This window comes from Saccostrea cucullata, unplaced genomic scaffold, assembly GCF_032062105.1.
Source record: "Saccostrea cucullata isolate Sc308-1 unplaced genomic scaffold, CSIRO_AGI_Scuc_v1 ctg115, whole genome shotgun sequence".
Lineage (NCBI taxonomy): Eukaryota > Metazoa > Mollusca > Bivalvia > Ostreida > Ostreidae > Saccostrea > Saccostrea cuccullata.
In genome coordinates this window covers 378,722-405,280 of record NW_026932690.1, presented here as the reverse complement: position 1 = coordinate 405,280, position 26,559 = coordinate 378,722, and the positions used below count along the sequence as shown (strand labels likewise).

The following is a 26,559-nucleotide window of genomic DNA, read 5'->3' as shown; positions in this document are numbered from 1 at the left end:
GGCAAGATTTCGATAAGACTGCAACAGTAGGAGTAGCTTTTAATAAAATTTTACAGAATTTTCAATTTTAGTTACCATGGCAACATCAATCAACAACATCAAAAACACAAAACAGATAATTATGTATCTCAGTGTAGTCTACTCGCATGCCAAATTATATTACAATCAAACAGTGAGTCTATAACTGTACGAGGAGTAGCATTTTGAAAGTATTTCACAGGAAGTCCTATTCTTAGTAACCACAGCAACACCGTTCATCGAAATCAAAACTGATGCACAGAATTATATATCTAAGTGTAGTCTACTTGTGTGCCAAGTTATATTGAAATCAAACCAAAACTGTAGGAGGAGTACCATCTTAAATGTTGTTTTCACAGAAACGAATTTCTATTTTTAGTAACCAAGGCAACACCGTTCATCGAAATCAAAAACCGATACACAGAATTATGTATCTTAGTGTGTAGTCTTCTTGTAAGCCAACTGAAGTTATATTGAAATCACACCAAAACTGTAGGAGGAGTAGCATTTTGAATGTTTTTCACAGAAATTTCTATTTTTGGTAACCAAGGCAACACCGTTCATCGAAATCAAAAACAGATACACAGGATTATGTATCTAAGTGTACTCTACTTGTGTGCCAAGTTATTTTGAAATCAGACCAAAACTAGGAGTACCATTTTGAATGATTTTCACAGAAATTTCTATTTTTAGTAACCATGACAACACCGTTCATCGAAATAAAAAAACCGATAAAGAGAATAATGTATCTTAGTGTAGTCTACTTGTGTGCCAAGTTATATTGAAATCAGAGCAAAACTGTAGGAGAGTAGCATTTTGAATGATTTTCACAGAAATTTCTATTTTTAGTAACCAAGGCAACACCTAACATCGAAATCAAAAACCGATAAACAGAATTATGTATCTTAGTGTAGTCTACTTGTGTGCCAAGTTATATTGAAATCAGACCAAAACTGTGTAGCATTTTGAAAAATTGTTTACATACGGACAGACAGACAGACAGACGGACGGACGACAGACGCATTGCTATCGCATAAGCTCTTCTTGTCTCTGTCCAGTAGAGCTAAAAAAAACCAAAGACATAAAGCCGCTTTATATCTAGATGAAAATTTTACAAACCAAAGACACGGGTTCGTTCGATGGCTGACCAGATAGCTCAGATTGTAATTAATACTTAATTTCTGGTCTTGCTCTGCCAGCAAGCTATATTTTGTTACCGGCGATCGCCACATAAATGCAGCTTCTGTGTCTGACCAATATCTATTATCCCTGACAAGGTCACTCTGTTTGTCTACATGATCAGAAAATGACCCCAAATCAAAAATGCATTCCTCGAAGTCATTTCCAGAACGACTTAATTAATTAATATCACTGCTATACTGCGCATGTGCATTGTCCCCTGTCAGCCGCAAATATAAACATTGGACCACGTTATTTACACTAACATGTTCAGAGGATTGACATCGCCAGACACCCCCGGAATTTAAATTTTTGACGATTTGATAGGAAGAGGAATGGGTCTGTTGTCTGAAGGTTCGCCCCTTGACTGGACAGAGACGAAGGCGTATGCCGATCACGTGCGAAAACATGGCATCAAACAGTTCATAAATCTATATCACAAACTACAGGACAGGACCAAAGATGTGTTATACTGGGGAGACGAGGTGAGGCTTGGAACATCGTAGGGGGAGGGGGTATTAAAAATATGATCAGTGAAATTCCCTTTTGCATGAAATATTTGGCTTGATTTGCTTACTGAGTAGGGCTAAGATATAGAACATTGAGTCCATTATATTGATATTAAAAAAAAACATTGGTCTAAAGTTTTTGAAGAGCTATTGTTGACTTTCCTGATGTTTTTTTGTTATACCTAGCCCTCAAAACAGTCGAAAAGTCTATTCGATATGAATAGAGATTGTAACGTAAATCTTTTTTTGTGATAACTTTATTTTTGCGTAAATGTGCAAGACAGTGTCCTCCCAGAAAATAGCATTCTCATATAAGAATTGCAAAAGACTATTTAGAGTAGTAAGCAGATTTTTGAAAATTTTGTTTCGCAAATACAGAGTTAAGACAAAAATAAGATGACGCAAAAATTTTGTATGTATCCAAAGCATGCATGCTTTAATTTTTGCCAAAACCTATTGATGACATTTTATTTAAAAAATATATACATTTTTTTAAGCTGATTGAAAGTTATGAAATACCTTATTGTAAAAATCTGTCTGCTGAGATATAATATATATAAATTCATCAATAAAAACTTTTCGTTGGGTCCTTCATCATAAAACCGAATGTTAACATGGCAAAGATTCTTGTATATATCACGCATTCTCAATTTATAGTGCCAAATCGATCTTGGGAAAAGTCAAAAAAATTAATGAGCTGAAATTAACACTTTTATACATCATTTGAAACATGAAAGTGTAAAGTTATTAAAAATCGCAATTTGATTTACATACTTCATGCTGTGTTTTGTTGGCCTCCTTCGAAATAAAAGCGGTTGGAGGGCTAATTTTACACCAAGATATTTACGTGATGTTGAAAAGCCATATTTGGAAACAAAAGAATTTTTTTTTAAATACAAAATCAATATAATACACATCAAATTTTGTTAACTATAAACATTTATGAAACCGCTTAAGCACATTTGTAAAAGGGGTGCAGAATCTTTGATTCAATTATTAGTAAAAATAAAACGGACATAATTTTCATTAAATGAAATTATTTTCTTTTTATTTTAACAAGTTTTATCACATCCGATGATAAGCTTAATAATGACAATATTCCCTAAAATGCTACATTAATTGATTCTTTATTAATCTGCTCAGAGAAACGCACATTATTTAGAATATAAGAAGGTTAAATATTTCACTATTACCTGATTACGAAGTGTTTGTTAAATATCACGTAAATATCGCACATAGATATCATACAAAAATAAAATTATATTCGGGGAAAAAATGATTATATTATTTCAAATTATTGAATTTTATGAATCTTTTTATCTGTGCTCTTTACAAAGGGTTGAATTGAAAATTCAAGTTATGATTTATCTATAGAGGACTCATGTAATTCATCCCCCCTTCCCCCATTTAATCTGTTGATTATTTCAAATGCAGCCACGTAGCATCGTTTTTGAAAAGGGGGAAGGGGAGGGGGGGGCAGCCAGAGAATTTTTTTACTTACCTGAAAAGTTGACAAGGCAACAAATTGGGGGGGGGGGGGTGAGAAAATTTGCTCAAAGTCGAAAATCCTAGAGGGGGAGGCGAACTTTTTTCAATGCCAACTACTTTCAGTACCAATTATTACACTACATTTTCCGTACATCACTATTAGTGGGGGTGGGGGCAATTAGCCTTTCATTGAACATTTACTATAGTTGAAGTAAGGTTGGAGAAAAAAGTGGGGGGGGGGCTGCCCCCCCCCCTCCCCCCACCGTTGCTACATGTCTGAAATGGTTAATTGTTTGTGAAAACTTTATCGTCAAATCTCAAAAATAAAACAAAGATCGCCCACCACCCTTAAAAGGTTTGTCAATAATTATAGTTGTATATCACATGTGCTCTATAGAGCAATATACATTCTACGTTCATATAACGTAAATTGAATTTTCAGTACCATTAAAGCATAGACGCATACCTTCTAAGTTATATGTCTAAGCAACAATTCAAATGGGAAAAATTAGGTGCACAATCTTATACATGTTAATATATGTATTTTTTGCAAAGCAACAAAAATTGAAATGGATTCAATTTCAACCAGTTTCTTGACACCCAACACCCACAGCCGTCTTTCTTTTTTTACCTGATGTAGACCCCCCCTCCCCACTGCATGCAACGCAGCGTCTATTTTCTGGAATTATATTTCCTACAAAAATGATATTTTTTCTTCAAAATGTTTAGCTTGGTATACAATTGAGGTGTATATAACCATTTTTTTTACGTTGACGGTACACTATCAGTGCAAACAAACAGCAAAATACAGACTTGAAGAAAGTTTTGTTTCAGATTTACGTTCCGAATGATAACGTGTATTACACTTGAAACTATGCAATAATATTTCCATTTCTAAATTTGTTCTCTATAATAACCCTTTGAAAGTAAGCGGAGTTGATTTCCTGATAATTCTGCCGGAATGTGAATTAGGCAGGTCGATAGGTCAGCAGCTAAGGAGGCCTAATACGCATGCAAAACTCGTGCGCATCTGTCTCTGTGTCTGACGCTAAGGAAGCCAAATATGCATGTAAATCTCGTGCGGCTGCCTTTGTGTTTGACGTCAGTGTGCGAGGACTATTGAAATTGGCATGGAAGTCCTCGTGTAATTTAAATCGATTAGTCTACATTCTTAATGTCTAAGTCTACAAAGTTCACAATGAAATGGAAATATAAGGAATCACTGTCTAGTTTTGAGAGTATGCCAGGGACATCAACAATAGTGGGAAACATGGGATAATTTTAGCATAACGGGCTTCGCCCGTTATGCTAAAATTATCCCATGTTTCCCACTATTGTTGATGTCCCTGGCATACTCTCAAAACTAGACAGTGATTCCTTAATTAACCCAATTGCCTGAAATGGAAAGATTCAATCATTAAACCACAATTCTACTTTTGAATAATATTATGTCAATTCAATTTTCAAATCACATGGATGCACAAGATATTGAGTAAAAATGTTCACCTTTGCATGTTCACTTCCATTTGCATTTCTGCACTCTTGTTACAGAAAAAATGACATTTTAAGAAACAGTGTATATTTCTTCATGTTCTTAGTATTTACATCATAAAGATTCACTCGCAAATCTGTTCAAACAGCTTTAGAAATTAATACTTATTTACTTTAAAACATCGTAACGTAAATATCGGTAACGTAAATATCCGTAACGTAAATATCTTTCTGAGATTTATCGTAACTTTTAATGGCATTGTTCAATTATTCCACTGTTAATTAAAGGCATATTCTAGTGCTTGAGTGTAAGGCAATTTGACCCATTGGGAACAGTGTAGTTCTCTTACTTAATTTGTGAATAAATACTAACACGTAAATATCGTTGAATTTTTTAACCATTGGACTTACAAGAAAAGGAGGGCTATTGTTCATAAATACAGATAAACAGTGTCGTTTTTACCATTCCATGCAATAGAAAGGGTGTTCATGATGTTAAAAAGTTACAACTTAGTCCTACTGAGTCAGTTTATCAATCCTTCCAGTCCTTTTGAATTTCCAAATAGAAAAGTAATAATTTTGCGGTGACATCAAAATTTGATAGATATATTAAATTTTTTGAAAATTTGTGACAGGCATATGTGTGAAGGGTGTGGTATTCAGAAAATATAATTCAAATGTAGGACAATTTTACTAAGAAAAAGATATGTAAATGATTTAAAACTTCTTTTTGGTTTAAAATAAAAACTACACGATGATCGGCGACAGTAACGTAAATATCCATTTCTGCTATAAAATGTGATTTTCTCCTAAGACAATCATTCAAGCTACAACTAACAATTGTTGTATTTTAATCAACAACCAACAATGGTTCATATGACTGGCAGAAAATAAAATTTATTTGAAATACTATATTACTTAAAACGCGGTACATTATTTAAAGCGAATTGAGACTATAAATTGAGAATGCGTGATATATATATTTGAGATGCAGTGCCAGACTTGTTGAATTGGTTGAAATGAGCGATAAGTAGTAATCCTCATGTAAAATCTTGTTCTGTGTAAAGAGTGCAGCTTTGTAAAGGATGAAATTATTATCTTCATGACAGCAGGTGGTCTTTGAGCATGTTGAATGTACAGAAAAAAGTTATTCAACAGACTTTCTATTATTATAAAATAAAATTAAAGAGAGGAGAAAGGAATATTTCATTATTGTTTGACTTTATTAAATATCTTAATCTAGATAAATGTAGGATGTGTTATTTCATTGTTGTGTGTGAAGATTATAATGTCCTGCTGTGTTAAATATAGCTTGAAATTAAAGTCCATTATAGGAGAATAATTATTATGCAATCCTATAATAATTATTATGCAATCCTATACAAGTACAGTACCGACCAGACCCAACCTGACACAAAGCAGTCCCAGAGCAGTCCCGGGGACTGCTTTCTGGGACTGCTAAAGCAGTCCCACAGCAGTCCCAGAGCAGTCCCACAGCGGTCCCAGAGCAGTCCCACAGCAGTCCCAGAGCGGTCCCAGCAGTCCCAGCGGTCCCTGAGACCAGTCCCAGCAGTCCCAGAAAGCAGTCTCAGCAGTCCCAGAGGGCGGGGTTTATTAATTTAATGGGCGGAGCTAACTCAGAAATGAGATTTCCAATAAACAATGGAACTATAAAAGGCTGTAGAAATTGATTGTGTGTAGTATGCCTGGAATCCTTACATGCGATGGTCATTTAGGAACAGTACGCACATTGAAACAAATTGAAATAATATTAATTGAAGGAAGAAGGCTTTCACACGTACACGTATAAAATTAAACTGAACATGAATATTACACAAAAGCAGTCCCAAATTAAAATTGATTAAAATTAAAAAAATTATTACTTAATTATAAATCATAATTAATCACAATTATCTGGTATATGAATAATTCGATACTTTATTTTTTGTGATTGATACTGTTTCCCATATTTATTTTTTATACAGAAAATTAAACGTGAATTAATTTATTTTCCACCAGAATTAGCTTTAAATAGATCTTATCGTTATATGGTCAATTTCCATACTATCGGGATACTCTAATAAGTTTTCATAAGTATTGGGACTTTTAAAAAATTGTTTGTTAATTTTGCCAAGTATTATTTTTCAGTCATGATTATTTTTACTGACATGTCAATCTAATTATTTAAAATTTCTCTATCTCTATAATACCGTGCTTTAAGTTTTAAGTGATGCATCAAATGACATACTACCACATACATGTATAATGTTTAAGCATGTTAAAAAAACAGTAATACTCTGACAATAGATATAGTTATGTCAAATAAAAGTCACTATTGTGAAATGGTAATGAATAATTTACAAAAATACTGTAAAATAGAGTGTAAAATAATTAGATGTTCCTCTCACTCTAAGTCTTACCCTCGCTATATACATTTGTATATTATAAATATGCAAAGGCACATGTCATATTCAATTTCAGATAATGTAAAAGGGGGGTAGAGTCAGAGGTATCTTGGATTCAGTGTGCAAGTGATGCATATAAAACAATGACAGTATAGATGTTGGAATACTTGAATGGTTCTGGGTAATTTTTTCTTCACACCCTTTTAACTGGACAGAATTTGGGGAACTCTCCAGGATGATATGCTCCCACTCACTCAGGGATGTCTATAAAAACATTTTTGCTTACATTTCACTATTAACAACAGGTATTGTGAAATTTTGGCCAAAAAGTGTCAAGTTTCTAAACTGCTAGGTAAATATTGGGTGATTTTTTAGAGGCAATTGGATGTGAAAGAAAAGCAAAAGAATATCTTCTAAATAGCTTGAATGACCTATCATTATAACTGCAATGAGAAATGATTGGGTTCTTGATTCCATCTCCATGATCTCTGTATTTTAAATATTTTTATTTCTTCGTTGACCTTTTATACATTTATTGGCTTCTTTTAATTTACCTGTTCCATTTCTAGAATTGATCAAGTGCTAAGTTATTTTGACAAAGCAATCAAATTCTCATAAAAAATGTTTACGATAACTTTTAGTTCATTCATTTATATTAAAGAAAATTTGTAAGCTTATTAAAACAGCTATATATTTTTTTATGAATATAATATGGAGATAAGTAAGTGAAATCTTGATCCACCTACACACTCACCCCCTCATCAAATTTAAAATCTTGATCAAACTGGAAGTATAGTAGTTTTAAATAAGATCGTTGATGAACATAATTTTATTGAAACATACAATTCATATAAATTTTTTACTAAGATTTGTTGTCTTGATAATTAATTTTTTTTGTTATTTCAAGCATATTGAAACTTTTTGAAGACAGTAATTGCGATGAGGTAACACAGGTTATATGATGTAAACCTTTTTTAGCTCACCTGAGCTGAAAGCTCAAGTGAGCTTTTCTGATCACATTTTGTCCGGCGTCCGTCTGTCTGTAAACTTTTCACATTTTCGACTTCTTCTCAAGAACCGCTGGGCCAATTTCAACCAAACTTGCCACAAAGTATCCTTGGGTGAAGGGGATTCAAGTTTGTTCAAATGAAGGGCCAAGCCCTCATTCAAGGGGAGATAATTGGGAATTAATGAAAATTTGGTGGCATATTTTAAAAATCTTCTTCTCAAGAACCACTGTGCCAGGAAAGATGAAACTTATGGGGAAACGTCCTCAGGTAGTGTAGATTCAAGTTTGTTCAAATCATGACCCCCGGCGGTAGGGCGGGGCCAAAATGGCCAACCAAAGTTTTACATAGAAATATATATGAAAATTCTTTAAAAATCTTCTTCTCAAGAATGACAAAGCCATAATTCATCATATTTATATGGAAACATGCTCAGGTAGTGTAGATTCAAGTTTGTTCAAATCATGACCCCCGGGGGTAGGGCGGGGCCAAAATGGCCGACCAAAGTTTTACATAGAAATATATAGGAAAATTCTTTAAAAATCTTCTTCTCAAGAATGACAAAGCCATAATTCATCCTATTTATATGGAAGCATGCTCAGGTAGTGTAGATTCAAATTTGTTCAAATCATGACCCCCGGGGGTAGGGCGGGGCCAAAATGGCCGACCAAAGTTTTACATAGAAATATATAGGAAAATTCTTTAAAAATCTTCTTCTCAAGAATGACGAAGCCATAATTCATCATATTTATATGGAAGTATGTTCAGGTAGTGTAGATCCAAGTTTGTTCAAATCATGACCCCCGGGGGTAGGGCGGGGCCAAAATGGCCGACCAAAGTTTTACATAGAAATATATAGGAAAATTCTTTAAAAATCTTCTTCTCAAGAATGTCAAAGCCATAATTCATCATATTTATATGGAAGCATGCTCAGGTAGTGTAGATTCAAGTCTGGTCAAATCATGACCCCCGGGGGTAGGGCGGGGCCAAAATGGCCGACCAAAGTTTTACATAGAAATATATAGGAAAATTCTTTAAAAATCTTCTTCTCAAGAATGACAAAGCCATAATTCATCATATTTATATGGAAGCATGTTCAGGTAGTGTAGATCCAAGTTTGTTCAAATCATGACCCCCGGGGGTAGGGCGGGGCCAAAATGGCCGACCAAAGTTTTACATAGAAATATATAGGAAAATTCTTTAAAAATCTTCTTCTCAAGAATGTCAAAGCCATAATTCATCATATTTATATGGAAGCATGCTCAGGTAGTGTAGATTCAAGTCTGGTCAAATCATGACCCCCGGGGGTAGGGCGGGGCCAAAATGGCCGACCAAAGTTTTACATAGAAATATATAGGAAAATTCTTTAAACATCATCTTCTCAAGAATGACAAAGCCATAATTTATCATATTTATATGGAAGCATGCTCAAGTAGTGTAGATTCAAATTTGTTCAAATCATGACCCCCGGGGGTAGGGTGGGGCCAAAATGGCCGACCAAAGTTTTTAAAGATATATATATGAAAATTCTTAAAAAATCATTTTCTAAAAAATAGCAAATCCATGATTGGTCATGGGACTACTTTTGGATTTAAACTTTACAATAAAAAGCCATTTTCTACTTTTTCCTACCCTTAGTGCTCAGGTGAGCGATGTGGCCCATGGGCCTCTTGTTTTACATCCAGTGAAATTGCATTTTATAACCAGAATTACATATTTAAGAATATGAAAATTAAAAAACATGTACCACATATGAAAATTCATACAAATGTCATTGCAACCCCCCTGCTCCCTTTGACTGATTTGAGGACACTTATAAGACATATGATATTGATTTTATTTTTAGTAACTATATAATATGCTCAATAAATTACAATATTAATTGACTGATTTCATATTTGAATTGTGTAAAGATTTAAATGCACATTATCACCATTATAATTTGTGTGTTATGTTCTAGAACTTAAACTCTTCCTAAGGCATTTTAAAAACGTTTTTAGATAAAGTTTCATTTGGTTTTCAAATATTTACATTTCCAATGTCTTTGTCCGAGATAAAATTACCAAATGTAAATGTACTTTATTTCCCCATCAATGTATTGGCGCGGTTCCAAAAAAAACACGTGCAGGGCGGGACAAACAGCTAGACAGAAGCAGGGCTTGGAGCACGTGGATTGGCGGAATCAAAGCATGTAAATATAAGGAATAACTGTCAGATTTTTCAATTTCATGAAGATGATCAATCGATTGGCTTGCGTGATAATTTTATGCATAAACGCCTTCGGCGTTTATGCAAATTATCACGCAAGGAATCTATTTTTATCTGGATATATTTATCTGATAAAACAAATGTGCAATACATTTGATTATTTAAGCATTGAATTCATATTTTGGGATGTCTTCGGTCCTATAACACACGTGGCGGTGCCGACAAATTGAATACCGCGCGTTCAATGCTTATATTTACATTCTTTAATTTTTTCCTCTGCATAATTGTTATTTCGGTAATCTTTAATGTGAATTTAGTGTCCTTCAAAACTGATGTGCTTTATAGATGTAAGAGCCGTTTGTGACGTTATAACGTTAAATAACACAAACGAACATTGCGAGGAAAAAAAGGGACCAACTAATTTTAAGTGCACAATTGTTGTATTTTTGCGTTAATTCAACAGGGTTAATTTTTTTTTTTATTAAATTGTGTCAAACACTGTACATTTTGGAGATCATAAAGTACGAAAATGCATATAGTTCCTACTGTGTATTCTAACGCGCGGTGACAAGGTTTCGCATGTGTTATAGAGATTTGAACGTCACGGATTTCATAAAGAAAATTACTCTGAATGTAAATATAATATTCTGTTACTTATATTTAATTTGTCTTTATTGTATAGAAAAATATATTACATTTTTGTATGCATTCAAGATTCAGAGTTTATTCTTTGTGCCTATATTGATTGTCCATTCTGACAGGTGAACATTTTTTTTATTTACTGAGCTAGACTTAATGCACAAATCTGACATGAAAAAAGATGACTTATTTTTGTGAGATTAATACATTCAAAGCAACCATGTTTAATCAGATCTAATAATTTATTTGGTTGCTATGCAATATCTTTAGTTCTGTTGCCTGAAAGACATTAAAGTAGTCATAGATGTTGTTATGCTAAGAAGGTATGTTAAAAATGGATACTCAAATACATGTAGGTATTGAGGAATTACCGTCTATATTTTTTTATGCATGACTTTTATCATGATTTAATGAAGGAAACAGCTTTTGGACTAATTCTAAATAAAAAAAAATAGTAAAATGTGATTATCAAGCTTGAAAATTAAAAAAGACTATTTCCATACCATTTCAACGCAGGTTTTTAATAGAGTGAATAAAGTAAATAACCTTGACTCACATTGTATGTTTGTCTGTAGGTGGAGTATATGCTGGTTAAAGTGAATACAGTAAACTACCTTGACTAAGATTGTTTGTTTGTCTTTAGGTGGAGTATATGCAGGTTAAAGTGAATACAGTAAATTACCTTGACTAACATTGTTGGTTTGTCTTTAGGTGGAGTATATGCTGGTCAAAGTGAGTCAAGAAAAGAAGAAAGCTCAGCTGGCCCTGACTGCTGAACCAATCCTGAAGGAATTACAAAAGGCAGAGCAGGCTAACCCTAAGTATGATACATAACCTTAAGTATGACACACTCACCCTAAGTATGACACACTGACACTAAGTATGACACACTGACCCTAAGTATGACACACTAACACTAAGTATGACACACTGACCCTACGTATGACACACTAACCTTAAATATGACACTAACACTAAGTATGACACATTCACCCTAATTATGACACACTGACACTAAGTATGACACACTGACCTTAAGTATGACACACTAACCCTAAGTATGACACACTAATTCTAAGTATGACACACTGACCTAAGTATGACACACTAACCCTAGGTATGACACACTAACCCTAATGCCTAGGTCACATTTAAGCCGATGGTCGGTCGACTAAATTTTTCTGGTCTTGTCGGCTGAAAGAACATGATCGGCCGATACAGTATCGGGCGACACGGAGTAGTCACATTAATTCCTAGGGACACCGATGACTTGGACAAATAACACAAAAAATCTTTTTTCTTTAGAATTCAGCAATATTTTTTCATAGATCTATATTCAGATAGGTGACGTGAGTAATGTTTGCAAGGCAAAGTTGAAAATGTGTGCAAAATTTTGTGTGGAATTGCATGAAAATGACAAAAGGTGCATATCTAAGCAGCAAATAATACTTTAGATTTCTTTATATCTTACGGAATAATTATTCATGTTATTTCCGTTCAAAAAATTTATATCAATCCATGCATCAAAATTTTGTTTGTGTTATGTATCCTTACTAGGTTAAATATTCATAAGTCGGCCAATCGTCGTCCGATCATCGAGCTCTGAGCTACAGTTTGATTTTAACCGTCGGCCGAAATTTTAAACACCCTTATTGTCCAACGACGGACAACCGACTTTATAAACTGACCGCCGATGGTCGGACGATGATCGAAGGTTGGTCGACGGATAACTTCAATTGAAGGAATCGGCCACCGATGCATAAAAAATTATAACTTGGACCGATGGACACAAAATTGGTCGGCCGACAAAAAAAGAGGTCAAAATCGGCGAAGACAACGGCCGATGAACTTACGACTGTCACCCGAAGAATCCCATATTTGCTTCAAAACCCGTCGGCCGTTGGTCTTTTTTGGAAATGTGACTGGGGTTTTAGTATGACACACTGACCCTAAGTATGACACACTGACACTAAGTATGACACACTAACACAAAGTATTACACACTAACCCTAGGTATGACACACTAACCCTAAGTATAACATGCTTACCCTAAGGGATGACACACAAACCCTAATTATGACACGCTAACCCTAAGTATGACACACTAACACTAAGTATGACACACTAACACTAAGTATGACACACTAGCACTAAGTATGACACACTGACACTAATTAAGTATTACAGGATAACTCTATGTATGACACACTGACCCTAAGTATGACACACTGACCTTAAGTATGACACACTGATCCTAAGTATGACACACTGACACTAAGTATATGACACACTGACACTAAGTATGACAGGATAACTCTAAGTTTGACACACTGACCTTAAGTAATAAGTATGACACACTAATTCTAAGTATGACACACTCACCCTTAGTATGACACACTTACCCTAAGTATGACACACTGACACTAAGTATGACACACTGACCCTAAGTATGACACACTGACACTAAGTATGACACACTGACACTAAGTATGACACACTGACACTAAGTATGACACACTGACACTAAGTATGACACACTGACACTAAGTATGACACACTGACACTAAGTATGATGCACTGACACTAAGTTTGACACACTAACACTAAGTATGACACACTGACACTAAGTATGACACACTGACACTAAGTATGACATACATACACTAAGTATGACACATTGACACTAAGTATGACACACTGACACTAAGTATGATGCACTGACACTAAGTATGACGCACTGACACTAAGTATGACGCACTGACACTAAGTATGACGCACTGACACTAAGTATGACGCACTGACACTAAGTATGACGCACTGACACTAAGTATGACGCACTGACACTAAGTATGACATACGTACACTAAGTATGACACACTGACACTTATGATGACACACTGACCCTAAGTATGACACACTAACACTAAGTATGACACACTGACACTAAGTATGACACACTGACACTAAGTATGACACACTGACACTAAGTATGACACACTGACACTAAGTATGACACACTGACACTAAGTATGACACACTGACACTAAGTATGACACACTGACACTAAGTATGGCACACTGACACTAAGTATGACACACTGACAGTAAGTATGACACACAAACCCTACGTATGACACACTGACCCTGAGTATGACACACAAACCCTAAGTATGACACACTAACACTAAGTATGACACACTGACACTAAGTATGACATACGTACACTATGTATGGCACACTCACCCTAAGTATGACACACTGACAGTAAGTATAACACACTGACACTAAATATGACACACTGACACTAAGTTTGAAACACTAACCCTAAGTTTGACACACTAACACTAAGTATGACACACTGACACTAAGTATGACACACTGACACTAAGTATGACACACTGACACTAAGTATGACACACTGACACTAAGTATGACACACTAACCCTAAGTATGACACACTGACACTAAGTATGACACACTGACCCTAAGTATGACACACTGACACTAAGTTTGGCACACTAACACTAAGTATGACACACTGACACTAAGTATGACACACTAACACTAAGTATGACACACTTACACTAAGTATGACACACTGACCCTAAGTATGACACACTGACAGTAAGTATGACACACTGACAGTAAGTATGACACAATGACCCTTAGTATGACACAGTCACCCAAAGAATGACACAATGACCCTAAGTATGACACACTGACATTAACTATAACACACTTACACAAAGTATGACACAATAACCCTAAGTATGACACATTAACCATAAATATGACACACTGACCCTAAGTATAACACACTAATCCTAATTATGACACACTGACCCTAAATGTGAATTGTTTACCCTAAGTATGACATGCTTATCCTATGTGCGACACTGTAATCATAAGGTATATACTGTTTGTCATATCAATTATTTAATTAATCACACCTGAAAGTCTGGTATATCATATCTGTGATTAAGAAACACACTAGTTTAAGAATCACACTTAACACATATCCTACATATTATCTAGATTCGTGTATCATCTAAACATGACACAGTGAGTTCAAACTAAATAAATGATGAGTACTTATCAGGACTGTATAATCATGTTCAATAAATAAATGTACCATCTTAATATTCAACATACAAATAAAAAAACACACACAAACCAAAGTGTATCAGCTCAACATAGTAAACTTGCTCACAAAATAAAGAAAACAAGGTTATTTTCTCAAAAATTTGAAATAATATTTCTATGTGTTTTAGGAAAAAAAAATAAATTAAAAGTTATGCAGATTGAAGTAAACATTCCTTAAGTCAAAATAACACTATGGCTCAGAAAAGTCCTGGTGGATCATGCCATCAGTTCTGCAGTGGAGCATAAACCTATAAACCTCCTACTCAACCCATTTAAAAGTTAAAACAGGCGAATTGACCAAAAAAAAAAAATCAACAATTTGAACATTTTTACACTCTGATATTTTATGACCCTCAAATGACCTTGTTTTGGGATTGTCAAACAATCTCTAACATGTGTGGATACAGCAGGCTTCCATTCCCACTTTAGTTCTTTTGGTTGTGTTTAAATTTACACAATAAAAAAGGATGAAAATCTCTGAATTTTGTTTTTTATGGTCCACAAATAATATCCTGTTGATAAAAATGAGTTAATTTGTCAGTATACATGTATTATATAACTATGCAAACTGTTGTTTTAAGTTTGATCTCTCTCTCTCTCTCTCTCTCTCTCTCAAAATTTGTTAACTCATGGTGATTCAGCAGAATTCTGGTGATTATATTCCTCAAAGCCTCTAGCAAAATATGAACACAGTGTGAAAAAGTAGACAGACATTCCACAAAAAATTAATCTTATAATTTTTGTTCAAGTCAAGAGGAAATATTTCAGAAATGTGTCCAAGATCATGGTTTTATTTATACATGTACAATAAAATGTATATTGTATTGAGTTTTAAGTCCTTTCTGCATTATACTTGTCCTGAAACAGTGAATTGTCATAACATTATTTAGAGGCTTTTATTTATAAAAATTTCATCAATACTAACATTTACCTGTCTTTTAAAATTCAAATCATATATTCATTTTTATATACCTGTAAATTAGAAACTATCTCTTTTTTTTCATTATAGCAGCATGACACCTCGTATACAATTAATGTGGAGTCTCATTCACGTTAAAGGTGCCTGATTCTGAGTTGAACTTTTATTGCAAATTTAAAAGAGACGTTTTCAGTGGATCACTGAAGGAAATTAAGAGCCATTTAAATCTGGCCTGTAATTCATAAAACTTATTGATGTACAGTAAAATTTGATGATCTACATAGGTGTCCTCAGGAGGTGTCTTTTAAAAGTAGATATAAGAAATATGAAAGTTTTCTGTATCAAAACAAAAATAATAGTGCCAAAATGTGTATGTTGATACTACTCACAGTAGAAGTACTTTTTTTCCGCGTGGTATTAATTTACGCTATGTACGCGGTCACAAATTTTCCGCGGAAATTTGTCCAAGCGTACTAGATATAAATGTAAATGATATATAGTGACAGTCTTGGAAATCCGTGTAATTTTCTACACGCGGATTAAACAGAAATTGATATTCCACGGAATTATGACCTCGTGGAAAAAAGTACGTCTACAGTATTTCAATAAAAATTTCAATTACAGGAACCATCCAACCACATGGCGACCAGAGTATGCCAATTATATGGTGGAGGGGACCCCGGGGAAACCCTATGGGGGAATGATGGCTCACTTCAATGTGGTGGAATCCAACATGAGACTCAGGTGGGGCCAGAATAAGGGCATCAAAACATTGATTATTCACTCTGTTGTTTGAAAGAAAAGAAAGCAGTATTATACACAAGTAAAATTTTTTATTAGAAGTAAGATAATTTCATTTGGATTTTTTTTCTCTGTAGGAGGGAGGAGATTCAGAAATGGTGTGGTGAGGATATTGTCCCCCTCTCTCTGACTTCCTATCCAAGGTAAGAATTAAGAATTCAGGAATTTTCTAGAACCTTGGGGCCAGAAAAGATGAGAAAACTGAAGTGTGAAAGTTTCATAAGTCTTGATTAGTTATATTTATATGGAAGCAGTTAGAAGAGTGTAGATTCAAGTTTGTTCAAATCATAACCACCCCCCCCCTTCCCCTTCAAAGTTTTATGTAGGAAAGAATAGGGAAACGAATCTATTGATGAAGGACTGTGGTCACTCAGACCCTCGGACCTCTTTTTTTATTGTACTTTTACTACAAAACTGCATCCAATTTTTTTTAGAAAGAACTTTTTATGCCCCCCTTCGAAGAAGGGAGGGCATATTGCTTTGCTGCTGTCCGTCGGTCTGTCGGTCGGTCTGTCGGTCTGTCGGTCCATTTAGTTTCCGTTCATTTTCTTCACAACCGTTGCACATACTGAAATGAAATTTGATATACAGGTTTATCAGGTAAATATCTAAGTCAAGTTCTGTTTTGGGTACGATCACACCATTTTTGACAGAGTTATGCCCCTTGGACTTAGAAAAATTCCATTTATTTGCAGTTTCCATTCATTTTCTTTGCAGGGGTTGCACAAATTGAAATGATATTTAGAATACAGATATATGAGCTAAATATCTAGGTCAAGTTCTGTTTTGGGTACGATCACATCATTTTTGTTAGAATTATGCCCCTTGGACTTAGAAAAATTCCACTTATTTGCAGTTTCCGTTCATTTTCTTTGCAGAGGTTGCACATATTGAAATGAAATTTAGTATACAGATATATCAGATATATATCTAGGCCCAAGTTCTGTTTTGGGTACAATCGCATCCTTTTTGTTAGAGTTATGCCCCTTGGACTTAGAAATTCCACTTAATTGCAGTTTTCATTCATTTTCTTTGCAGAGGTTGCACATATTGAAATGAAATTTAGTATACAGATTTTTCAGCTGAATATCTAAGTCAAGTAATGTTTTGGATAGGATCGCACCATTTTAGACAGAGTTATGCCCTTTTGGACTTAGAAAAATTCCAATTTGGGGGGAGGGGGGCATAAGTGTTTTATAAACATCTCTTGTCTTGAGTATATTTTTACATTTAGTGTATAAAATTATAATTCAGAACCAAAGAGGAGAAATTTTTCTACTATGTTTCTTTTGAACAGAATTTCTGTGCCTTATTTACTTGTATTTGAAGTGGTAATAGAACTAAATATTTTGTATTGGTCTGTAGATCTGGCTGTCCAGGATTCACTGATCCGGAACACACACCCACACCAAGCAGCGGAGCATCACATTCACTGTTTTTCCCAGATGAAGCCATTTTTCCTGGACATCCACGATTTAAGTAAGGCTAAAGATGAAATGTTAATGGCATATGTCTATGGATTGGTACAAGATACACAATTAAAAAAAATGAATTTTATAAAAAAAAAAATTCATGTAAGAGAAAATGCTTTGAAGTATTAAGAAAACATAAAGCAGCATTTTAAAAGGAGATTGAAATACAGATTGTTTACTTTATTTCAGAACCTTGACCAGAAACATAAGACAGAGAAGAAACAAAAAAGTTGCAATAAACATTCCAGGTGATTTTCAGTTCAAATGAAGTTTATGTCTTCTTGTCATCTAAATTTCTGTCAGGACAAGCTGCTGGTCAGTACAGAAAGGGGACCAAAGTATGCGTATTGACTCGGGACTTAGTTTCTAAGTCAGTCAGTAAATATTTAGCCACTAGGATTAATTTTAAAGCTTCTGTTTTCAGTGTGCTATAAAGAGGCAGTTGGAAGATTTTTAAAATATCACAAAAGTTTATTTAATACCCATTGATTAAACATGTTTACTTCCTCAGGACCTTGAGTGAATTAAGTTATAATAAGCAATTTTATTCAGAGATATTAAATGGAAATTAAAAAATCTTCATCACATGTTCATGAAAACTTTGCTATGAGTCCAACTGTCTGTTTGCTTGTAAAAACTGAAACCTTGTCCATATATTTTTATGGGTTATAGCAAAGATTTTTGTGACATTACCTTTCCTTGGGTACCAACATATTTGACCTCTTGACCTTAGAGTTTTATCACTTTTTCAACATTTTACCAACCTTTTACATTTTTCAAAGTATCATTAGGTGAATAGCAATGGGGAGGAACTTCTCTCAGAAGAATATAAAATAACAGAGCCCTGCCCAGCAACAGAACACTTAACCAGGTGGTCCAAAATGTCGAAAGACTTGTAAAATATACAAGTATACTGTACTCAGCTGAGTAGAACTTGCACTTAAGTCGCCCTTACAATTAGAGCCCTTGAATTCAGAATATTGGAAGAGGCACCCTTGCTCATTCATAACCATGCATTTAGTGTGTTTTTATATTCATTATATATTTTTTTGGATATGACAGAACATAGTGATGTATAGCATTCAACTAACTATACACAAATCTGAATCAGTATTAATACCTGAAAACGTCGTACAGTTTACAAGGATAAGTTTACCAAGTCTCCGTACCTGGATGATTTCGCTGCCCTGGGGGATGATGGGGAGAGTCAGGCGGGGGCTAAGCCGGACCACATCTACATGGACTGTATGGGGTTCGGTATGGGCTGCAGCTGTCTCCAGGTCACCTTCCAGGCCTGTAATATCACCGAGGCCAGGAAACTCTACGACGACCTGGCTCCTCTCTGTCCTATCATGGTAAGGTTATATAGTTATCCAGATCCTCTCTGTCCTATCATGGTAAGGCTTTTTATCAAATTTCTCTAGATCCCGTATGTCCTATCATGGTAAGGCTTTTTATGTTTCTAGATTATTGTCCTATCTTGGTAAGGCTTTTTATAGTTAACTATATAAACTATGTCCTATCAATATTAAACTTTTCTCTAGTTATCTAGATCCCGTATGTCCTATCATGGTAAGGCTTTTTATAGTTATCTAGATTTTTATGTCCTATCATGGTAAGGTTTATCTAATAATCTAATCCCGTATGACCTATCATGGTAAGGTTTATCTAATTATCCAGATCCTGGTATGAGTTGTACATGATAAAAATTAATTTTCTCTTATAATTATACATTTTTTTAAAATAATTTTTTAAGCTCTTCTTTGTTGTATCAGCATGAATTTTTTAGTTATTTATCAATTATAGCTCTGTATTAATTATATTAACTTTATAGAAATTATCTGTTTGTTTTACACAGTTGAGTGACTGGGAAATATTTCTCTGTTTTCATAATTCTTGTTACTGTAAAACGAAATATTTGATGTACTTATTTTAGCGCCTTTGGCACAGTTGGCCCTGAGAGCGCTAAAATTTATTGTGCGCTAAAGGATTTCTAAATATCATTTTTTGTGTGTGTTCAAAGCTTTTACATAAGTACATGTAAACCGGAACGCGCGATTACGTAATGTCGAAGGGTCATTGGATTTTATATACACACTAGCACTGCACACGTTCGGAAGACAGAAGGTTCTGCCAAAATTATAATTTAATTAAACTATTGTTACCCAAGTAATTGTTACCCGATTATAATCATTAGCACCTTCAAAGTTTGGCTTCTCGGCGTGTCAATCACAATCGCCTCGAGGTAAACATTGCAATCAAGCATGGCAATTGAGCTTGCAGACAATACCTGATTAGGATTACCGTTTTATCGAAGTAATTTTTTCGATGCATGCATTGTTTTGATATGATTTAAATGAGTAAATACTCCATTTCTTTTAATAGAAAATAGAAATAAAAAAATTAATATTTAACATTGTGTCACGTCCATGTGATAGCAACACGTACCATGGTAAAATTAACGAATCTTTACTGATATACCTGAGTACTTATATGTTCCGTGCTTGACTAACCATAAAGTCAGATACGGGTGTGGATAAAAAAAAAATATCACATATATTTTACTGACAAGTGCAAGCGCTAAAATTTATTTGCGCGAATGCATTCCCACTTGTGTTTGCGCTAAAATACGTATGCGCCAAATTTTCTCGTTTTACAGTATTTTAAACCCCTTCTGGGGCTTTGTTCATTTTTTCCTGCAATAGTTATCAGTCCTTGAGTGAAAAAATAGTAGACATTACAATTTATATTGAGTGAAAAGTTTCATCTACAAAACATTGATGAAATCTCCTCTCCAATACAGTGTAATGTAATAGAACTTCATTTCTTAAATACATCTTAAGTGAAGGTAACTTAAAAAAAAAAAAACTAGCATAAGTAGAGCCAGAATAGTTGTTACATATCAATGTTCATTATGCTTGCAAGAAAGAAATGACATCCATTTTTCTATTGATAGCTGGCCCTGAGTGCAGCAGCACCCATCTACCGCGGTCACTTGGCAGATATTGATGCCAGATGGACGGTCATCTCACAGTCAGTGGACGATCGCACAGATGAAGAAAGGGGAGAAAAAGTGAGTATCATGTCATCATAATAAGGATTATGAAATTTTTATCTACTTTTCTTTAATTTGCAACACTAAAATTTTCACAAGGCCATCCATACAATAGCACTAAAATTTCATATTTTTTTGGCACAAAAAAGTCAAGATAAAAGTAGATTTATTTATGGTATCACTGTTTATGAAATACAAGACTATTTTTTTTTAATTTTTGCTTTTTTCAGCCATTAAAAAGTGACAAGTTTGTGATCAACAAATCTCGTTATGACTCCATAGACAGTTACTTATCGCCCTGTTACAGATGTAATAATGATATTGACCTGGTGTATGATCATGGTATTTACAAAGAGCTCCGAGCAGCAGGTAGTTGTTGTCAACTAAGTGAATTTTAGCTTCCTTATTGGCAAAAATATTTACTTTAACATCCATTCAACTCTACGTTCGACGATAACAAAAAGTATTTAAAGAGAGTGATTGTTAAACAAACGTTCCTTAAATTTAATATTAATGAACCATTTTGTTTTTATACCCCGCACAACAAGTTGCGGGAGGTATGTTTTTGACCCGTTTGTCAGTCAGTCAGTCCGTCAGTCCTGTTTTTTTTGTTTGGCAGGGCAACTACTCATAAACCGCTGCACAGAATTTCGTTAAACTTTGCAGATATTTAGGACACAATGTTTAGATGTGCATAGGCACGAGTAAATTCTAATTCCTTTATTAGTTCTGGGAATTTCCGCACTTTTCAACTGAGATTTTTGGCCATACCTTGAATAAGAGATGAACAGTTTGTCAGCCGACTCATAAACTGGGGCACAGAATAGTCAAACTTTGCATTTATTTAGGACACAATGTTTAGATGTGCATATTACCAGGAAATTCTAATTCCTTTATTTTTTCTGGGAATTTCCACACTTTTCAACGTAGATTTTTGGCCATACATTGAATATAGAGCTGAACAGATTGTCAGCCAACTCCTCTTAAACCGCTGCACAGAATTTGCTAAAACTTTGCAGATATTTAGTACACAGTGTGTATATGTGCATATTACCAGGAAATTCTAATTCCTGTATTTTTCTGGGAAATTCGGCACTTTTCGACTTAGATTTATGGCCATACCTTGAATATAGAAATGAACAGATTGTCAGTGCAACTTCTCTTAAAGAGCTGCACAATGTTTCATCAAACTTTGCAGATATTTAGGACACAATGTGTAGATGTGCATATTACCAGGAAATTTGGATTCCTTTATTTTTCCTGGCAATTGTGGGGTATGTGAGCTTGCTCATTTTATCTTTCATTAAAACATCGTTGTTAACCTGGGAGTGCATTATGTTTAATAATGTCCTTATTTGCATCAATCACCTGAATCTGTTTACAACATTGTGTACCTGTGAACACTTACCTGTGAACACCTGGTCTGTTTTACAGATGTAGACGAACCTCTCTCTAAACACATAGCTCACCTGTTTATCCGGGACCCGGTCTCCTTGTTCAGTGAAAAAATTAATCAGGACGATGAGAAGGACACAGATCATTTTGAGGTATAGCAGTATGTTAATAATGTCCGTAACAGAACTTCAGCATTCTAATTGTGGTATTATTACAGGCCAAGGCTTAATTATCCAATACTTGTATTGAGTAGTGTGTTTTGTCTTGAGTCCTTATAACTTTTAAAAAAAATGTTTTGAGAATTTTAAGACCAATCTGACTTAAGATATTGTGGCTTGCCAATGTAAAAGGTTTTCTTGATGTATTTTGCCTCAGAGTTATTCCCCTTAGCCACCATCTTGTAGAGCAAAGTAGTGAAATTTCTTCTTTGAGCAACCAATTTTAAACATGCATGCCAGAAATATATGGGAGAAAATATTTACAATATTAAAATCATAAATCAATGGGGGGCCTTAACAAATGAATATTCATAAGAAAAATAGTGTTATCTTTACCTCAGTAACCAGTATCAGCCCCATAGGAAGCAATTTCAGGGGTTTTTTGGGGGGGGGGGTTACATACAGCCAAACATCGCGAACTAGTTTATCCCTGGTTAATTGTGAAATAAAGTCGTCGCGAAGAAAAGTTTCAGTTTGGGGGCAATATTTACTGGTTTGAAACTCCTTGATACACAAAAACAAGCTACCTTTTCTATAGTATTCTATAATTGGGAAAATTATTGGGTTGGGGGGGGGGGTGGATGCAGCCATAATTTTAACAAATTGAACTTGGTTGAATAATGAAGGGATCTGGGAATGTTGACCTACAATATGGCGGTCATGTGTAATAACTCTTGCTAAAATCACCTCAAATCACCTAAAATCACACTCTATAGGTTCAATATCCCCCGACAGAACCTGTGGGTTTGAGGCTGTTAATGTCGCTTTGTCCAGTTGACAGTTATGGTTCAGAAGTATGTTATTTTGTAATTTTAGAATATCCAGTCAACCAACTGGCAGACCATGCGTTTTAAACCTCCCCCTCCCAACAGTAACATTGGGTGGAGGGTAGAATTCAGACCAATGGAGGTAAGTCCATACAAACATTCTGTGTGTCATATATTTTACATGAAGCAAATTACTCCATAATTCAGGATTCTCATGTTTGTCTGAAATTACTGCAAAAACATAAGAACAGCATTTAAGTTGCCATTTGTTGGGAATAAAAATTTAGGTTTAAAACTTAGAGAAAGTGTAAGGTTGAGGACTTTTAAAACTCTTGTTGCTGAAAGATGAGAATCTGAATTGTGGAAATATGGATGTCATGAATGAAAATAAACAGGATGGATTTTTTATGTTTACATGCTTGAGAAGTACAATGGTAACCAAGTAAAATTAAGTCCTTTTCAGTAAATTTGGTTACTGTAAGTCGTTTTAATTCCATAGTGTTAAAATTTTACGATTTCTCAAAAAGTTCCAATCGCGATGGTTTTAATTTCACGCTGTAGGAAAATGTCTTACAATCATTTAAATGTTTTAAAAGCTAATAATAGCATTCACGATGGGTTTATTTTCGCAGAAAAATAATAAATCGCGAACATAGCGAAATGAAAACCATTGCGATTATTTCCCAATCTACAGTATTTAAAATGGAGACTACTATGGAATGATAACTAATCCAGCTAAATTATGAATGCTGTATGTTATAGGTTCAGCTTTCTGACTTTGAGAATGCTGCTTACACTGTGTTTATAGTTTTACTGACGCGGGTCATCTTAACCTACGGACTCAGCTTTGTTATCCCAATATCTAAAGTAAGTAACGAAGTCTGTAAGAATGAAGTTAATAGCTGTCCAAGCTATACTGTATAACCTGGGTTGGGGCAGTTTATGCTCTATAATCTGCCCTTTGTGGTGCTCTTGTTTTTTTTTTTTTAGTTATATATGCAATACCCTAGTATTGATGAATATTTTCAAAAGGATAAATATGATAAGCAGGAATAATTTACTAAATTTAGGTAGATGAAAACATGAAGACTGCTCACAATAGAGATGCTGTGCTCAATGATCAATTTTACTTCCGCAAGGAAATCTTCACAGGTTTGTCCATCTGATTTTAATGTATGGAAGTTTCTTGTAACTTCACAAATTTGATGTTCAGTGAATTTTAATCTTTGTTTTAGAAGACAGAATTTGTAAAAATCAAACAATTGTTTTATTTGCCTAGACTGTACCCCAGAGGAGTTCACCAAGTGTATGCCTGAGTATTGTGCTGATTCAAAGTGTACCAATAAAACAGACGAGCAGTGTAGACTGATGTCAATAAATGAAATCATCAATGGCAGTGTAAGTCTGCTTTGTTAAGCTCATCTTATAATGATATCTCTTTAGTAAATGTAGAAAATATGCTTCTGATTGTACCTGTACACTTGTGTGTCCCTTAGAATGATTTGAGTTTGAACCTACTTTCAGGCTGACTTCCCTGGAATGATTCCTTTGATTCATGGCTACTTAAATAGCATGGAGGATCAAGATTTAGATGTGGACACAAGATGCACAATATTGAACTATCTCAACCTGATATCTCATCGAGCCTCAGGTAAATACATTAGAGAATCTTTACATTTCAATCTGATATCTTATTGAGCCTCAGGTTAATTAAATTTAACATCTGTATATCTCAACCTGGTATCTCACTGAGCCTCAGGTAAATATATCTAGAGAATCATTACATCTCAATCTGATATCTCATTGAGCTTTTGTGTAATATATCAAGAGAATCTACATATTCCAACTACTGTATGTATACTTTAAAAAGTGGGCTTCTCATATTTTCACATCGGCTTTGGCACACACAAAAATGTGCTAATACATGAATACTGCTAATAAATTATTTACATATACATGAACAATACACTGAACGGACATGTGTAGCACTAATTTATGATGACGCCAACAACTCTTTATCCAGTGATTACACTAAATTTTGAATACACCAGATTATTTACACATACAGTAAATTATAACATTTAGCCATAATATGAAGGAAATTTTAAAATCTCAACCTGAAATCTCACTGAGCATTAATAAGATAAATTGAGATAATTGGTTATCTCAATCTGACATCTTTTGTAGGTAAGTGTGAGACAACTGCTAGATGGATGAGGAACTTTGTCTTGCACCACCCAGCGTATAAACAGGACTCAGTGGTGTCCGATGAAATTAACTTTGATTTGATGTATGCATGCATAGAACGCAGTAAATGCTGCATGTCTGCCACAAAGACTAACCTAACGTTACCAGAGGCTCTGGTCAAATCCGAGAAATACCTCAATAAAAGGAACCCGTATACGTACACCAACACTATAAAAGAGGACCTACCAAACGGAGACGTGGACAAATAAAAACTCAGACATTTATATATATACCGGTAGTGAATACTTAAATGAAGAGGTCAGATTTAATCAGGTCATCATTTTATCCAATGACTGTGGGAATAACTTTTACACACAGATTATTTTTGCTTTTTGTTTTTATAATTGGTGTATATACTGGTAATTTATGCTGCAGGCATGCTTGGGTACACATTTTTATTGATTATATGAAAGAATAATGATTTTTTAATCATGTCAGATGCCCATTAAAATTTTAAAATTTGGCAAATGCCCATTGATCTTTTCTTTTTATTTTAAAATACACAGTCTAACTTTGTTATCCAAGACATTTACCTTGAAGAAAGATTGAACACAAGGAGCAAAAATGAGCATTTTGTATATCCTAACTTTGAATATCCT

At 34.5% G+C, this 26,559-nt stretch overlaps 1 protein-coding gene across 1 annotated transcript; it reads left to right on the top strand.

The window, feature by feature from the left end:
* The first annotated feature begins 1,382 nt into the window (after positions 1 to 1,382).
* LOC134235800 (glutamate--cysteine ligase catalytic subunit-like) lies at positions 1,383 to 26,438 on the top strand. Its single transcript, XM_062717968.1, has 16 exons — positions 1,383 to 1,682; positions 11,656 to 11,765; positions 16,630 to 16,749; positions 16,884 to 16,949; positions 18,172 to 18,285; positions 18,468 to 18,526; positions 19,416 to 19,633; positions 21,235 to 21,351; positions 21,564 to 21,702; positions 22,768 to 22,880; positions 23,763 to 23,855; positions 24,476 to 24,580; positions 24,784 to 24,865; positions 24,993 to 25,111; positions 25,238 to 25,364; positions 25,901 to 26,438. Exons 1-16 carry the CDS (start codon positions 1,533 to 1,535, stop codon positions 26,167 to 26,169), a joined length of 2,001 nt encoding a protein of 666 aa, XP_062573952.1. The 5' UTR covers positions 1,383 to 1,532; the 3' UTR covers positions 26,170 to 26,438.
* The last annotated feature ends 121 nt before the right edge of the window (positions 26,439 to 26,559 follow it).